This window comes from Patagioenas fasciata, chromosome 4 (assembly GCF_037038585.1).
Source record: "Patagioenas fasciata isolate bPatFas1 chromosome 4, bPatFas1.hap1, whole genome shotgun sequence".
NCBI lineage: Eukaryota > Metazoa > Chordata > Aves > Columbiformes > Columbidae > Patagioenas > Patagioenas fasciata.
The window spans coordinates 2,009,335-2,027,004 of record NC_092523.1 but is presented as its reverse complement, the minus strand read 5'-3'; the positions used below and the strand labels follow the sequence as shown (position 1 = coordinate 2,027,004).

At 48.7% G+C, this 17,670-nt stretch overlaps 1 protein-coding gene across 7 annotated transcripts in view; it reads left to right on the top strand.

Moving 5' to 3' along the window:
* EXOC6B (exocyst complex component 6B) overlaps positions 1 to 17,670 on the top strand; it is a 317,698-nt gene that overhangs the window by 144,364 nt on the left and 155,664 nt on the right. For 5 of the 7 annotated variants that reach the window (XM_071808429.1, XM_065836315.2, XM_065836316.2 and 2 more), the window contains 2 exons: positions 6,053 to 6,229; positions 15,834 to 15,902. In XM_071808429.1, the coding sequence (XP_071664530.1) occupies positions 6,053 to 6,229; positions 15,834 to 15,902 (246 nt within the window). The remainder of the gene's footprint in view (positions 1 to 6,052; positions 6,230 to 15,833; positions 15,903 to 17,670) is intronic. The other 2 variants (XM_065836317.2, XM_065836318.2) reach the window with 1 other exon arrangement.

Below are 17,670 nucleotides of genomic sequence, written 5' to 3'. Positions count from 1 at the left end.
ATTGCCGAGTGAAAACAAGAGCAAGGGGAGAATTGTGTGTTCCCCGTTGCACACTCAATGCCAAAAACTTGTACTTGAGCAAACGTGGTATTTGGGAATATGAATATTGTGAGCTGGGGTTTAGCGCCGGGCGGGCTGGGGTGGAAGAGTCGTGTTTTGGGAAGGAGGATTGAACAGGGCGTTGGGTAGAACAAACTTGTTGAAACGCTCCTTTTCTAAACGTGTTTTTTAATGACCAGGAACTGAGTTTTAAAGAAAAAAACTGGCATTCTTGGGCTCATTTCCTGTGCTGCTGGTGAACTTTGTCAGCCAAACCTCCGACAAATTGTTTGCTCTGATAACCAGTTAGCGCCGAGAAGGCAGATAGGCAAGAGCTCTTATCATCTTGACAAGCGCCGGGCTTTTTGTTAAAACTCGAACCAGAAGCCGTGTCAGTGTGTTGAGTTTACACCTTGCAATAATAATCTGGGCTTTTATCTGATCGGAGGGGGATTTTATAACTTTCAAATGGGCCTTTGGCGGGGGGCCAGCCCGACTGTCATTTGTTATTAACTTTCCTTTTTCATCCCCTGCAGCCAGTCTGCTGCTCTGTAATAGCGTTTAAGGTCTATGTATCCCATTCCTAGGGATATTGGGAAACGATATTTTAGAGTTGTGTGTCTCAACCCATTAGAGGGGTCTATAAAACAATCGCGGCAGCAAATGTGCAGTAACTAATCAAAACCACCGAAGCTAACCACAGCATACTTCATTCCTTTCAGTAAGAAAACCTCTCTCTTTTTTTTTCCTGTGCCTTATCTACTATCTCATCAGGAAAGAGCTAATTAGATTCTTCTAAAAGGTAAATATTCTCAGTTCACTGGTGGGTGAGGGTGACGGGAGGTGAGACCCGCTCGCCGTCAGCATTGGTGAACCGGTGCCGAAAACAAGGCAAAGTTATAAAAACCCTATAAAAAGCTATTTGAGGTTTTAAAGGAGCTCGCTCCCTGTGTAGGTGGTATAGCAACTTTCCCGTACGGTGGGTATGGCTTCCATAGGCAGAACCTGGAGGAGTCCATGACCTGCTCCATGTCATTCCCCATCTTAGCTACGCAGGTTGGGGTTGCAGGTTTGGGGCTTTGTTGGCTTAATCACGATCAAGTTACTTTGAAAAACCTAAGCTACTATTTGTTGCTAGTGTTTTTGAGCCAATACATTTAATTTCTGATGCAGAATGTTGGGCCTGTGCGCTCAGTCGGTTGAGTTGCGATGGGTGGTGAAGGTTGAGTTGTGATGTGTGGTGAGGGTTGAGTTGCAATGCGTGGTGAGGGTTGAGTTGTGATGGGCAGTGAGGGTTGAGTTGCGATGGGTGGTGAGGGTTGAGTTGCGATGGGTGATGAAGGTTGAGTTGCGATGGGTGGTGAGGAAGGTTGAGTTGCGATGGGTGAGGAAGGTTGCGTTGCGATGGGCGGTGAGGGTTGAGTTGCGATGGGCGGTGAGGGTTGAGTTGCGATGTGTGGTGAGAGTTGAGTTGCGATGGGTGGTGAGGAAGGTTGAGTTGCGATGGGTGGTGAGGAAGGTTGAGTCGCGATGGGTGGTGAGGAAGGTTGAGTCGCGATGGGTGGTGAGGAAGGTTGAGTCGCGATGGGTGGCGAAGGTTGAGTCGCAATGGGTGGCGAAGGTTGAGTCGCAATGGGTGGCGAAGGTTGAGTCGCAATGGGTGGCGAAGGTAGAGTTGCTGCTCAAAAGCTCGTAAGATGGACTGGAAAGTATGGAGGACTTGTATTTAGGACCTTGTACGACAGGCTTGAGGGGAAAACCCCCAAAACCACGTCTTACAAGGCTGAGAATTTGGCCGAGTGTAGGTAGCAAACGTGTAGGTGACACAAGAAGTGGATGGGTGGGGGGAGAAAGCATGTAATAAAAGTAGAAGTGCTTTTTCCTCTCATTCCTTTGATTCTCTGTTTCTCATGGAACAAGAGTAAAAAAAGGATTGGTTCTTCCCGTTGCATTCAGCCAACACAACCTACCCGCTTCTCATCTGTGGAGATGAAGGTCTCCAGGACTTGCCCGACGTCCAACCTTGGTGTGCTTACACCAGCAAGCGTAGGTCACTGAACTCAACCTGAACCTGTAGGTGCAAAATTGCCTTTGCTTCTTGTACCCAGCAGCCTGGAAACCACGGTGCTCCCGGGGAGCTGGATTTCTGCCCCAGGGTGCGGGTGAAGAAAGTGGCTGTGCTTGGAGCGACTTTCAGCTACGTGAACCAAACACTTGGTGTGTTATTGCTGAACGTAACGTTAGCTATGAACAGACAGTTGCTTTCTTTTTTTTTTGGTGTTTTTTTTAATCGTCATATTATGCGCGGGGTCAGGAGATTGATAGTCTTGCGTAATAGAGGCAATTTTACCGAATAATACAGAAATGCGCTTGCTTTCATGTAAACCACACCAAAAGGTAAGGGGATTTTTGATTTGATATTTTTTTGGTCCCTCGAGGGCTTTTGGCCTCCCCCGTAGCCCCGGGTCCCCCTGTTTTCGGGGGCCACGCTGGAGTGTCGCCTGGCTTTTGATGTGGTTTCTCAAGTGTGCCTCTTCACTGGGCTCCCTACAGGCGCCTTTATGTGAAACAGAACCTCACCATCCAAACGTGCCTGCTCCGCACGTCATTTTTCACCCTTTATGTGCGACGGCAACTAATATTGCAGAGTTGTTCTGCTGCACCCCCGACCCGGGAAGGCGCGGGGTAATGAGATGGGGGTAGGAATGGGGAGCTCCTTGGCGGTTCAAGCCCAAATTTCTCCTTAGTTACTTCCTCTGGGCCTCTCCCCGGCTCTTTCTTTCCCTCACGGTGAAACTGAAACCTCGGTGACTTCACCCAAACCTGCCGATGTTAAAGAAAATTTGATATTTCTCACTTATAGGTCACTTCAGTCCAGATTGTTTCCTGCCAAGAGCGGGGGGAAGTGCCCTCCTGGTAATGGAAAAGCAATTATGGTTTTTTTCTGGTGTGTACGTCGCGTCGTTCCGGTGTAAGACGTAGGTTATGGGCTCTGCTCGTGTCACGATGAGTCCTCGTGTTGTGCCGTTGTACGTTGTGCCATGATGATGGAATAACATCCACTGGGGGGCCATCTGTTGGTCTTCAAGGTAGAAAATCTCTGGAAAATACCTTGTAATTGTGAACTTCCCCACCACACCCGAAATTCCTGAAGGGAAAAATTGCTCTTGGTGGGATTTTGTGCCATTGGGAGCAACACTCTGGCTGCTTTTTGTGGATCTCCGGGAGGTGGGACCGGGCTTTCTTTCCATTTCCCTGGACTTGAGCTCAGGTCAGAATTCTCCTCTCGTTAAACTTTAGGTCATTTGCATTGAAAGCGTGCAAAATGCAGAACATTGCTTGAATTTGGTTGTTGGACTCCTTGACCTAGATGGCCGGATTTTCTTGACTTTGGGGTTTTCTCAATACAAATATTTATCAGGTCTGGTCAATATTTGATTTGGATCTTATCAACATTGATGTCTGGCCAATAATGTCATGTACTACTGTGCTCTTGTGACCGTGGCCGAAGGATGGGAAGATGGAGGAGCAAGATAACGTGTCTCCTAAGAACACGTCCACAAGGTCCTTTGGTGCAACTCATTCTGTGCTCAGCCTAAAATGCTGAGTTTTATGTGTTTAGGGCTTCGGCAGTGAAGTTTGGAGCTGGCAGCAGCACCCATGAGCTTCTGAGCCCAGAATTTTCCTCTCCCACGACCACTTTTGTGCTGTGATCCTACCGCACCCCATTTAATGATCCGTTTCGAGCACAGCGTTTTATCCAAAGTTTTGCCTTTTCCCATTCTTTGATTTCTTCCCTTTCTAGAGGGACAAAGATTACATAAATATGAGCGATTTTAATGAGTACACTGGGCTCGCTTTTGGTGTAATTTACAGTGGATTCAGTATTATAACTTCATTACGCTTCTGTTGAGTAACTTATGTGAGAAATGGGTGTATCTGAGAGTGGAATCGAGCCTCAAATCTCTTTGTTGTGTGGGCTTCAGAAGGACCAAACGCTCACTCCCCTCTTTGAAGTCCTAATTCTCTTTGGACGATGTTGCAATGCCTTTCTATAGAGTTGTGCCTCTGAAGTGCGAGATGGCCAATGCACAACCCACCCCTTTTCCCCCCATTGCTTCAAGTATTGCCGTTTCTAGCAATATTTGTCTTCGGCGGCGTTCACGCAGACCTTTCCTGCAAAAATCCCTGTTGTTGAGACATCCCTTAGGAGGCTTGGTCTTCAGTCCCCTTGCTCCGCCGTTACTTCTCTTGTAGGAGCACTTGTAGTAAACGCCAAGGATACTACTGCTTTGCAACCACTAGAGGTCAAGATTGTGCTATGGCATAGAGCAGGGCTGCTCATCTTAGGAGGTGTAGCTCCAATTCCTGCTGTAACCACGTCCAGCGTCACCTATATATATATTTAATTTTACTAACAATTGCCATTTTTGGCAATGAAGACGCCTTTGCACGGTGCGGAGGGCACTTTGCCCCACACAAGTGGATTTTGCCAGGGTTGGATATCCATGCAATGCTCGGGGTTTAATCTTCAGATCTAGAAGCTACACGAGCCATCGGTCTCTGCTGGGCTCTTTCTTCCCAAGGCGGGATTCAAAAGGGAGAGCCTGCCAATATAAAGCTTGCTCATAAACTACTTTTGCGTGACATTAATACTTTAAAGTGTTTAAAAGGAACTAATTTTGAAGGTTTGCACTCTAGATAGAGCTTTCTGCTTCCTCCAGCTCAGGTAGCAGAAACATATATATATATATATATATTTAACAGGTTCCACTTGTTTTAATTCTCCGTTGTTTTCCTAGCACAGTCCACTGACAACCATATCTACAATATGTTTTCTATTCTGGCATTGGGCAGGGGATGGTCCCCAAATGCCACCTCGTTTGTCCCCAGGTTTGCTTCGAATTGTGCAGGGAGTTGGTAGAAATAAGAATTTATATTAATAACTGATATATATATAAACCTCATTACTTTTTTTTAAAAAGAAACCCACCATCTAGAATAACACCTTCAGAAAGACGTCTGGATGATTTCCACGCACCTTTCTCATATATGAAAAGTTTATGGAAGAACGTAGGAGGGATCCTATAAATCTGTGCGTGCGTTTCCGTATAAATTTCAGGTTTTCAGAGTGTTAGTTACACCAGAGCCCAAGCCCACGTGCACATCCCTTGGCTTGGCCTTTTCCCCCTTGTTTTGGCCATGATTTGGCAAGAACAGCATCTGTTCCATCCGCACTCCTTCCCCTTCCCCTTCAATTTGCAGTTCTCGGTCAACTCTCTTCAACAATTGGGGCTAAACCGTTTTTCCCTGGCAAATATTCTGCTCGGTAACAATGAGGAAACCGAGTGAGTTTTGCAGCACAGCACAGGCTTTGACCTCCACTGCAAACCAACCCCAAGCCCCAGGGATAGACACCAAGAGCGGTTTGCGGGAGCTCCACCGGGGCCGTGCGTTTCGCTCCCCGAATCGTGGTGCTTCTCCCAGCGAGCGAATTTGGGTCGAACACCTTTTACAGCTCGTTCTGTACATCAACGACGCACAATTAAGCTCTCCTGGGGTACCACAAAAATGCTTTCAGGAACCTCTGGGGTCCAGATGTGGAATGTTTTGTGCTGACATGGGTTGAAAAGAGGAACAAATCCAACGGTTAAGTACGTCCTTTAATTCAGCCTGTGACAGTCACCACATGGCCTATGGGCTAATATTTCTGCATCTGTGCTGTAAATAGATCAATATGGCAGCGCGATGGGTTTGGCGTTTTGATTTGTGACGAGTCAGAATATTGTTTGTATCGTTGCATAATGCCTGGAATGGTTTTGAAATGAATCTTCTGTTTCTTTGGAATATCTGGGTTAGGGAAAACATACCGTTTCAAAGTTCCATTAAGCGCGTGGTTTATTTTGTCTCATTTGTCGGATTTCATGAGCGATTGCATCTTTGGGCTGAAAAAAAACCAAACCAGATGCGAGGACGCTATCATAAAACGTGAAATCTGCCTTGTGTTTTCTAGGCACAGCAGCAAAGAAACCTGGACAATATTGTATCCCAGCATCCCAGGATAAGCGGGGGAAAGAAGTCCAAGAAAGAGGTCTTCGCAAGCTCAGATCTGGAGGTAAAAAACACTAGCCCCATGTCTGAGCAGGATTCGGGTATCCTGGATGTGGAAGATGAGGATGAGGATGAAGAGGTAACTGTACAATATCAAATCGAGGAGACTGGGCAGGTCGGGGGTGATCAATGGCGTCTCAGATGGTGTTTGCACCTCGCTCAGTCTCTCGTGTTGCCGTGTAGCGCGTCGTAAAGATGCAGAACAGGGTTGTGTTTCAGTGTTGGGTGGTTTCGCATTGTCCCCGCTCTCGTTAGTGGGCTCAGCAGAGAAGCAGAGTGTTGTATGAGAACTGAACAACTCGTGCCATCTGTTCCCCAGCTCAAGAGTTGCTCTTCTGTGCTTACTTGGGAAGGCAGTTTGGCATCTGCCCTTCGTTTAAAAATCGATAAATTCCTGCGTAACGCGCAAGATACTTGGCCTTTTCTGTGGGACGTGTGTCGTGGTGCCAGAGACGTACGTTGTGTTAAAAAGGATTGCGTCGGGACAGAAGCTTTTTAAATACAGTTTTAACTCCTTGGTGTGCTCCCTTCTTTCTCTCTCCCTTTCTGCTGTCGCTTCCTCAGACCGACTTTGTCGGTCTTTTTGTTCTTTTTGTCAACCACAAAGCGTAACCTGGTTCATAGCGTTGGTTCTTCTTTCCTCCCCGCACTAGAGGGTAGTGATGCAGTGGGACATCTTGGATTTGTGGTGCTTGAATCATAGAAATGCAGGAGTGCCCCATCCCTCTGTGATTCAGGAAAGGTGGCTTGGAGATACCTACTTAGAGTGTAGGTTATGAGTTGTTGAGTTATTTGATGTATTATTCATTTACTGCCATGCAGTCTTGCTTTGGACCTTTTGGCAAGTTCATCTGCCACGCTGGATGTTTCTTCTCTTATTTCTGAAGCCTCTCTTACGCCATACAATCACAGAATGGCTTGGGTTAAAGGGACCTTTAAAACCCATCCAGTGCCCCCCCTGCCATGAGCAGGGACATCTTCACCAGCTCAGGTTGCTCAGAGCCCCGTCCAGCCTGGCCTGGGATGTCTCCAGGGATGGTTCAGCCACCACCTCTCTGCCCAACCTGGGCCAGGCTCTCACCACCCTCAGGGCCAACAATTTCTTCCTCATGTCCAGCCTGAATCTCCCTCCTTTAGTTTAAAACCATCACCCCTTGTCCTGCCACAACAGGCCCTGCTCAGAAGTCTGTCCCCATCTTTCTTATGGGTCCCTTTTAAGAATGGAAAGACCCTACTGAAGAATCTGTCAAGAAATGGTATTTTCAGCCATAAACTGTAACTGAATTGGGTAGGATTTGTTGCTCTAAACTTGCTGGCCCATGACCAGCCAGAAGAGGATTAAGAACAAGTTTCTGGAGTTTAGAATAGTGTGAATTTTTCCAGTGGTTCTGTACCCGTGTTCTACCTTTCCCCCACAGTTCAATCCTCTTCATCTCCGCTGCCCTTCCAGGGGACCGAGATCACCTCTTGCTTCACAGGGACCAAACCACAGGGTGCGACCCAGCGCCCTCCCAATGCACCCAAACCATCCGGGTGACACGTTTACTCCTCCATCCACATGGAAATAGAACAGAACAGAAGTTAAACAAAAGGAAAAGCGAGTGGGAAGGAGATGGGTTTTTTTTCAAAACAGACATCGATTTGAATAGATCTGTTTTGGTATTTCCCTGTTCAAAAATGAAAATCTGACCCTTCGGTAGTTGTTGTTCCGTCTCACTCTCAAAATCTCCCACTTACTGTGGAAATGGGTTCTCTCAAAACCAGTGTGAAACGTGGTGGTGCTTGAGGGGTGTGCGGAGTTTGAGGCATTCGAATTTAATTTCAATTAGGCTCGAAAGGTGTAAGGAAAAGCGTAAGGAAAACAGGAAGAAGGGGAGGATGTAAAGACGATAATTTGTATAGCACAGTTGGGAGAGAGCTCTTGAGCTGTTCGGATGGAATTGACTCATCCTGAGGCAGATGGAATCCCATCTCTGGGTGTGTGTGAAGGCTGGGAGCGGGGGATGAACATGCAGGACATGGAGGGCCCAGGGCTGGGGTGTCAGGAAAGGCCGAGGCCGGAGGGCCCGGGGCTGGGGTGTCAGGAAAGGCCGAGGCCGGAGGGCCCGGGGCTGGGGTGTCAGGAAAGGCCGAGGCCGGAGGGCCCAGGGCGGTGCGGCGGCCGCTGTCCGTGGTGATGAACCGGGCCCGGCGGGGCAGCAGCCGCAGAGCCCCCGCACGGCTCGGCCGAGCGCTCTGGAGCCCCATGGCGAAGGGAACCATCCTCCTGTTCCCCGTGTTTACTTAGGGAACAAGCGGGAAGGAGAAGGGGTTTGGTTGCTGATGAGCTCAGCTCTTCCCTGTGTTCCTGCCTCCAATGTGTCCTTTTTTTGCAAAAAAATGATTTATTAATACAAATGGATCTCTCATTTGGAAATAGAGCCGTTAAATTTTTGGGCCCCTCACGCCAAGAAAGGCCTTGAGGTGCTGGAGCGAGTTGAGAGAAGGGAACGGAGCTGGTGAGGGGCTGGAGCACAAGTGTGATGGGAGCGGCTGAGGGACCTGGGAGTTCAGCTGGAGAACAGGAGCTGAGGGGAGACCTTCTGATCTCTGAACTGCCTGAAAGGAGCTTGGAGCCAGGGGGGTCGGGCTCTGCTCCCCAGGAACAAGCGCCAGGAGCAGAGGAAACGGCCTCAAGTTGCACCAGGGGAGGTTGAGGTTGGATCTGGGAACAATTTCTTCCCCAAAGGGCTGTGGGGCATTGGAACAGGCTGCCCAGGGCAGTGCTGGAGTCACCATCCCTGGAGGGCTGGACAGACGGACAAGAGGTTCTCAGGACATGGGGCAGAGGTGGCCTTGGCAGTGTTTGGTGAACAGTTGGACTCGATGATCTTGAGGTTCTGTTCCAACTGAAATGATTCTATGATCCTGTGTTTCTAAATCTGAAGGAGTGTCGTGTGTGTATAGTGGGTTGACCCTGACCTGTGGCTGAGCCCCCACCCACTTACTTTCTCACCCCCCACCTCCAAGAAGAATTAGGGAGACAATGTGAAGGGCAAAGGCAAGAAAACTTGTGGGTTGATTTAAAGACGGGGAAGAAAATCCCCACCATACGATGCAAGGCAATTACTCACCACCTCCCACCAGCAGACCAATGCCCAGCCCGTGTCTGAGCAGTGACTACTTTGGAAATAAAACCACACTTTTCCCCCCAGATTTGTTGCTGAGCTTGACGTTACATGATATGGCATCTCTCTTTGGTCACTTGGGACCAGCTGTCCCATTGTGTCCCCTCCCAGCCTCCTGCCTTCCCCAGCCTACTTACTGGGGGGACAAAGAAACGGAGAAGGTCTTGATGCCGTGTAAATGCTGTTTAGCAATAACTGAACCAATGCTGTTGTATCAACACTACCCTGGTCACACATCTAAACCACAGCACTGTTGGGCTACAGCGATGAAAAGAAACTCCACCCCAGCCCAAACCAGTACAGTGTGTAAGATGTTAATGGGAGGTTCTTTGGTAAAGGTTGGTGGATTCAGTCCTAGCTTTTCATCTTCTGGTGTGACTGTTTCTCCTTATGATTATCTGGTCAGTCACATGTGCCCACTTGTTGCCCACTGTTCTCCTAAGCCCAGAATACTGCTAAGAAACCTTGGAGAAAGAGAAGGTGGCCCCTGGTAGAATGAAGTCAGTAAAGAAGTAAAGAAAGTAGACCAAGTCAAGAAATGGTCCTGAAGCATCCAAAGACAGCACTGGTAGCTCTTGCTCTTGACCTATTGCAGCCAATAAAGCCAACCAGTAACCACAGGATTCTGTTGAAAAGGTCATGACTGGTTTAATATGGAAAGGGAAGAATGAAGGGCACCTTGCACCCCATCCCGCTCAGCACTGAGAACAGCGTGGTCTTAGTTATTTTTGGTTAAGTTTTGCTGCAAGGGCTCCTGGTCCTGGTACATGGGCTGGAAAAAGGGGGGTAAATGTATATTTCTTGTAGGAAATACCTGAGGCTCTTCAGCCAGCTGTGTTATGGAGTTCTCCACCTAGGCTGGGTGAACTGTTCTGGAGATCCTGTGATGGAGCAATCCCTTCATCCCCATAGCAAAATTGACAGGAAAAGCTTTGGAAGAGAAGGAAGAACAGGAGGGTTTTGCTTATAGTGTTGCCTGTATTCTAGTGTGGGTCATTCTCTCCTTGGAGCAGCATAAGAGGGCTCTGCCGGCCGCATGCAAGAGGACAAATATGAGATGTGGTTCTCCGCTCCATTAACTTCTCCAGTTTGGAGACGTTATGGTCCAGACTTGTCCCGCTTAAGTGCAGATGCCTCACCGAGGTGGAAGCTCCCATTCTAATCAGAGAAAGGGAACGGGCCCAGCTGTAGAGTGAACTGGGAGAGGGCTCAAATCCAGTTTTTATGAATGTCAAGTTGCAGAAGGAGAATTTGCATTTCACAGTGAGTAGCTCCACAGTCTGTTGGGTTTGCGCCAGCTGTTCCCTTTGTAGTAAAAAGCATCCAGCAAACTACAAAGCTCACCCAGATTCTTGTCATTTTCAGTGACTTTTCTGCTGTGATCCCGTTGAATGGAGCAGGACGAGCTCGCCTGCGTTGTGCCTCATTTCTTCTTGTCCCTCAAACAGCCTGGTCAGGTGGCTGTGAAGTGGTTGGGTCCAACTGGACTCCCTGGTGCTCCTCTGTGGGAGAAGGGGAAGTTTGAGGGAGGGACGTCCCACTTCAGAATAACGGCCACTTAACTGTCTTTGAAGAATAAATCACCGAATTCCAGACAGTTTTCTGCTCGGAGAAGGAGTTTGGCACTCAGGACGTGAGCAGGTGTGAGGTGTAGCCAAAATTCGTCATGCTGCTGGCGTTCCTGGCTGCAGGAATAAGCTGTAATTCTCTGCGTGAATGTAATAGATTCCTTACAAAGTTCTGGGAGTTAGAGCAGGGACCCTGGAGAATTCTCTTGACTTTCCCTGATAAATGGCTTTGTTGGATGCCATCAGATTCCACCTTTTTTTGCTTCCACTAGTAATTATGCAAGAAAGATCTTGGACATGGAGAAAACCTCTCTGTTTCCAGACAAAGCTGTCTGCCTGTTGTCTCTAACACGAGCCAGAGGGAGATCAGTTTGTCTGCAGGACTGTCTGGCCACTTCCAGTGTTACAATATCTTGAGCATCCTCTTGACCACAGAGGTACATTCAATATTTCCCCTGAGGTTAAGCTCTGGGACACACTGGGGACACTGAGACCACACAAGATGTAGCAAATCTACAGCAGGGTTTGTTCTGTACCTCGGTGAACAGTTGGACTCTATGGTCTTGAGGGTCTCTTCAACCAAAATGATTCTGTGGTTCATTCAGTGTGGGATAAAGCGCTTCTGGGCTGCTGGTGCCCGAAGAGTGATTTGTTGAATCATGGAATAGTTTGTGTTGAAGGGACCTTCAAAGCTCATCCAGTGCCCCCCCTGCCATGACAGGGACATCTTCACCAGCTCAGGTTGCTCAGAGCCCCGTCCAGCCTGGCCTGGGATGTCTCCAGGGATGGTTCATCCACCACCTCTCTGGCCAACCTGGGCCAGGCTCTCACCACCCTCAGGGCCAACAATTTCTTCCTCATGTCCAGCCTGAATCTCCCTCCTTTAGTTTAAAACCATCACCCCTTGTCCTATCACAACAGGCCCTCCTCAGAAGTCTGTCCCCATCTTCCTTATCAGCCCCTTTTAAGTCTGGAAAGGCCACACTAAGGTCTCCCCGGAGCTTCTCTTCTCCAGCTGAACACCCCAACTCTCTCACCTGTCCCACAGCAGAGCTGTTCCAGCCTCGGGTCATTCCTGGGGCTCCTCTGGCCCCTCTCAGCAGGTCCATGTGTGTCCTGTGCTGAGGACCCAGAGCTGGACCAGCACTGCGGAACCAACACTACGTCCAGCAGAGTTTTACTCAGTAACATGAGCAGGTGCTTTGTGCAGTGTCACACAAAGGGACCCACAGCTCAGTGTCCTCTGTTGGGCTCGAGCCTCTGTGGGTGCAGCGTAGTGTGTGCTCGTGTTCCTCTGCACCAGCTCATCACGTACATCTATCAATGAACCCATGAGATGGTTCATAAAACACATCTGAATTCCCAGTGTTTGAACCTGGAGGGTTTTTTCCCCTCGCTGTGAGAGGGACGAGTGTCCCTGTGCTTGTGTCACGTCTTTACATCAAAAACTAACCAGGACAAGATATTCAGACCATTGTATCGCAAATTAGCTAAAGCCGGATCAGAGCATCTAACTTAACTCTGAGCCAGCCTTGTGTCAGTGGCAGCTACAGCCGAACGTTCCCATTGACAACTTGGCTTCCATGGGTTAAATCTCCTACAGTCAGCGTCTAACCCGACTGGAAATGCTCTCGCAAGAAGAGAGGGTTTGGTATTCCACAGACTGGCAGGTCGGCCCCTGCTCCCAGCACCGGGATGGTGCCGGTGAGGGTTTGGGAGCGAGGGCTGGGAAGCTGGTGTTTTGTGGACTGGGAAAATTTGGGACAAGATGAATAAATTCTTTGTTCTGCAAATCAAAAGGAAAAAATGAAAAGATTAGGCAGAAGGGCCATGTCAGGGGAGCAGTCAGTCCCGCTGTGGGGCGGCTCTGGTTCGCCTTTCATTGCCCAGTGTCAAAAATCAAGAGATTTATTTGTTTTTTGAATGCCGGCGGTGCAGCTTGGGCTGAGAACCCAAGTCACTGCTGAAGGGGATGTGCTAAGCCTGAATTCTTAGATACGTCTATATATCAGATGAATATCTAAATATTAGACACGTCTAGATTATGCAACATGTTAAACCAACCGCAGAGATAATTTCACATATTCTGTCTATTCAGAGGCCTGTATTGGTGAGTCTGGAAAGACGTCAGATGATAGGTTTATTATTTCTTCTGCTGTAGGGCTACAGCTATACATGGAAGAAGCGATTTATCCTTTTCGTTAAAATACACTGTAGGTTTATACCCTACATAAAATCCCAGCACGGGTTCCTATCGCTTTTTTGGTTTGCAAAAAGCTTTGTGGCCGCCCAGGCCCGGTGCTTCAGTATCAGAGCGTTCTACCTAGATTAGTGATGTTAGAACTGTTAATGTCCCAGGGATGTTAACTCTGCAGAACAGCCCAGCGTAGTTTCTGTGAGCGTGTGTGTGGGCTTAAAAGCTTTTACAGAAGATCAGAGACTGTGAAAATGTTGCAGTCTGCTTTGAAAGAATCTCTCTGGGGGGAGTGAGCTCCGTTCTTTGGCTCTATCCCGATTTCACAAATCTTTATCAGGAATAGTCTTCCATGGACTATTTTCAAGCAGTGCCCCGAATCCGAGAGGAGTAAAACTCTTTGATCCTGGGTTCAGATCCGCAGGAAAACATGGGCTGCTTTGATGGTGCTGGGGGGGGATGACAGATCCCTCGTCCCTTAGCGGCGTGCGGGGTGAGCTGGGGTCTGGCCGGTCCAGATTCCCCACGCCGTGTTGGTGGCCGCGGGATGGTTGGGTCGAGCAAGTGATGATATTTCCCCGTCTGCTTGAGTGATCTCCAGCAGTTTTGCAATCGGGGATTTCTGAGCCAAAAAGGGTTTCTACTGTTTTACCAAGTGGAGACCAATTACGCTTAACGCCGCAGGAATACAGCGAGGCAAAAACCGTACCCACAAACTAGGTGAAATCTCGGTTTGGGAGCTATTTAGGGAGCGTTAGGAGACTGCAAATGGAAAATAAATGTCCAGGGAGACTTGATAATATTGATGTTAACACAATAAAACCGCTGCCTAGTGTTTGCAGTTGTCAAATGCAGTCTAATAAAAGGCGGGAGGTGGCGGTGAGCGCGTGGCACGGCTGCCGCCCTCGGCTCGGCTGGGACCCTTGTGCGGGGATGTCAACGTGGAAAGGGTCTCACAGCTGATGTCCCCCTGTCCCTCGCTCCCAATCTGTCCTCCTCCCTCCCCAGCCAAATTCCCCGTCCGGCAGAGCCGCTTGGATGGCATTTGGGTGCTTGGCGCAAGGGGTGGAAGGAAAGCCCAGCGAGATTGATGAGCAGGATCGTGCCGTACCCCAGTAAAACTCTTTATTCTCGTGTTCCCCGCACCACCAGATTGGGACGGTCATGTTTTTGGGGGTCTGGGAGCGATGCTGGATGTGCAGATGGGACGTTCCCTCGCTGTGTGTTGCTGCTCTGAGTGTGATGGGAGCGGCTGAGGGACCTGGGGGTTCAGCTGGAGAACAGGAGCTGAGGGGAGACCTTCTGATCTCTGAACTGCCTGAAAGGAGCTTGGAGCCAGGGGGGTCGGGCTCTGCTCCCCAGGAACAAGCGCCAGGAGCAGAGGAAACGGCCTCAAGTTGCACCAGGGGAGGTTGAGGTTGGATGTGGGAACAATTTCTTCCCCAAAGGGCTGTGGGGCATTGGAACAGGCTGCCCAGGGCAGTGCTGGAGTCACCATCCCTGGAGGGCTGGACAGACGGACAGGAGGTTCTCAGGACATGGGGCAGGGGTGGGTTATGGTTGGACTCAATGAGACTTCAAAGTTCTTTTCCAATGGAAATGATTCTATCTCTGTAGCTTCTTTCAGTGTTTCAGCTCTAACCAAGAACCTCCGGAGCGCGAGGTTTGAGTTTCTTTGCGTGGAGGACGTTCTTGAACAGCTCCAGTTCCACATTATACAGAGGCGATTTGACAGAATCCCCTGTTTTCCCTTTCCAGCCCAGCACCTCTGCACTCCCCTGTTGGGGCCGTTGCTGCAGACGGGGACGACCGCTGGCCCCAGGCGCTTTGGGCAGCGTTGGCTGAGCCTTGTGTACCCTCATCCAACCAGAAACTTCTCTCTTCTTCATCCTACCTCCTCTTTAGCAGAAATGCCTCTTAAGCATAATTAAAAATATATAAAATAAACATGTATCCCAGGCCTGTCCATTGGCCCCTTTCATCTTTCTCCCCTTTTTTCCACCACATGTCAACACAACACTCCCCTCCTCTCTGGATTTTGGGGGAGAAGGAGAGTTACTTTAGCTTTATGCCTTGGCCAACACGCTTAATGCTGTGTTGGCTTGAACATATCCAAAGGACACAAGCTTCTTGTATGCAAATTTCTCCTCTGATCTTTCCTTTCACCCTCCCTGTGTCCCACCCTTCCAAAATGAGCTTCCTTGTCCCTCCGCAAGCCTCACGATGTTGTTGAAAGGTGGTGGAGCCTGTGTGGCGTGTGTGTGCTTTAGGAAAAGAATAAGAAATGGAGTAGAATTTGTGCTTTTAAAGAAATTGAAGTGGAAATCTCAAGAATAAGTTGATTTGTTTTGTTCTTCCCCTGTGGCATAAGGACCGGAGTGGCTTGTGCCAGGATGCCTGGACTTGTATTAAGGCCTATATTCAAAATGCAATCTCTGCTGGGCTGCCTAACGGAGGGGCACATTATGCAATGGGATTTCCTAGGGGAGCCTAAATGGAGCGAGAAAGCAAGATTAAACGTTTTTTTTCCTGCTTTCAGAAACTTAAAAACATGTAAATATAGTCAGACATAGGTGGATAGCAGTAATCACCCTGATTTTACAGACCTCAAATCTTGCTCTCTGTCAGATTTGCATGCATTGGAGTTGCACTTCTCTATGTTATATATTAGAGCTGTACTTACCTATATGTGATATATTGCACTTATCTGTACGTGTTCTGCACATTTCACACTCATCTCCTGGTGTGTTTTAGGTGCCGGGGGCCCAGGACCTGGTGGATTTCTCACCCGTGTACCGATGCCTGCACATATACTCTGTCCTGGTGAGTAACCGTGCTGCCTCGCGATGGATGGATTTGGGTTAAAACCACCCAGTTCCTTCGTACAGGCCACAAAACCACAAAGGAATATCTTCTCCAACCGTTGCACACCCTGGGTTTGAAATATATGTGTTTTTTGGTCATCTAGTTTGCCTTCAAGAATTCTTCTTTGAGCAGAGTAGCTTCATTAATCAGTGCAAACGGAGGAGTTACGGGGGGAAGTTGGTTTTAAACGTGTTGTTTGCTGTGCTTAGGAGAGCTTCGCCGCTCTTCAGACACAGTTTGACAGGAGCAGGTTTGCTGCCGTCCCACCAAATCCCCCGTTTGACTGCGGTTTCCCCATGGTTGTGCTTTCCGGCCAGCTCTGTGCCAGGTGCTGCGCGTCACTCTGAACTGCGTCGTGTTCTCAAGAGCTTCTCGAGCGCTCCCACCTCTGCTGACCGAGCTGCCTTTTCTCTACCCACTCTGAATACATAAATAATTGATTTTTTAACTTATTTATTTATAACGAGGGCAGGCAAGATGCCCTTTGTAGCTTACCCTTCAACCTGTAATTTCCACGCTGCCCTCAGCCCTATGAGCCTGATATCTGCGCACCCATGTTGTTCTCCATCCTTTAGGGCCCTTTGCACCGGGGCCGCTGGCCGAGGGCTCCTCTCTGCGGTTGAGCAATTGGAAGCCCTGGTAACACATGAAAGGAGAAATTCCTTCCCAGCTTTCCTCCCTTTCCACAGCCTTGAGAGAGAATTGTTTGTGAGGCGCTGCTAAAGCCACTTTTCTCCAGCGATACATACGGATGAATTTGCGCAAGAATTGTCATGAAAGACACTTACATAAAACTCATTCTGTGCCCTCAGCTGGTAATAATTATGTAATTTGGCTACCTTGCCTTGATGTTTTATTGGAATGAAGAAGTTAACCTCCCCAAAACGCGTTACTCTGTTGATCTTGGACTAAAACCTCCCCCTGAAAGGCGGCGCTGGGAGCCCAGTTCAGGGGGTGTGCGAACTGGAGATTACAACGGGCCGAGCTGCTTGCTGCATTTCAAAGTGTCGCTCTATTTGGGGAAACTTCAGGCAATGCAAACAGAATTTGGAGCCCTTTTTATGTAGATTACACGCATTTAACGCAAATGTGTTTATTTATTTGCGTATTTATCCGTAAAGCTGTTAGGAAAAGGATGAAGAGCTTTTGCCGGTGGATATAAGAGTTTTGCATGTCTAGAATGGTCTCGTTTCTACATTGGGGCTTTGTTGTTGTCTTGTTGCTTTGCTTTTTAACCTGAAATACAACAGTTTGTCCTCCGAGGGAGGGAAATGCTGCTCCTGGAAGTTTCCTGGCCATGGATCTGGGTGGGAATAGCGCGGTGGGCCTGGCGATGGTGACGTTAAACCTGGTTTTGTGCCAGTGGCTTAGTGTCTTCTGTCCCCATCCTGAGCTGAGATACTCAATGCTTTCCCCCTGCTCCTTCTCCAGAAGCCCTAATAATGTGAAAAAACATACAGGGGAGCTCTAAAGAAGGTGCGTTGGTCGTACAAAAGCGAGAGGAAAAGGTACCAAACCACAGCGAAAGCTCCCGAAAAGAAAACTGCCCTCTTTCTGACCTGTGATTGAATCCTGCCCCGGCTTTCCAGGCCCAACGTGGGTTGAACAATGTCGGAGATCCAACCCGCGCGGAGGGAAACGGCCACATCAGTGTCAGACGGAAGGATCATAATGTAAGAATTACCAAAAAATCCTAATATTTGTCATTTACAATAGCGTTATCTAA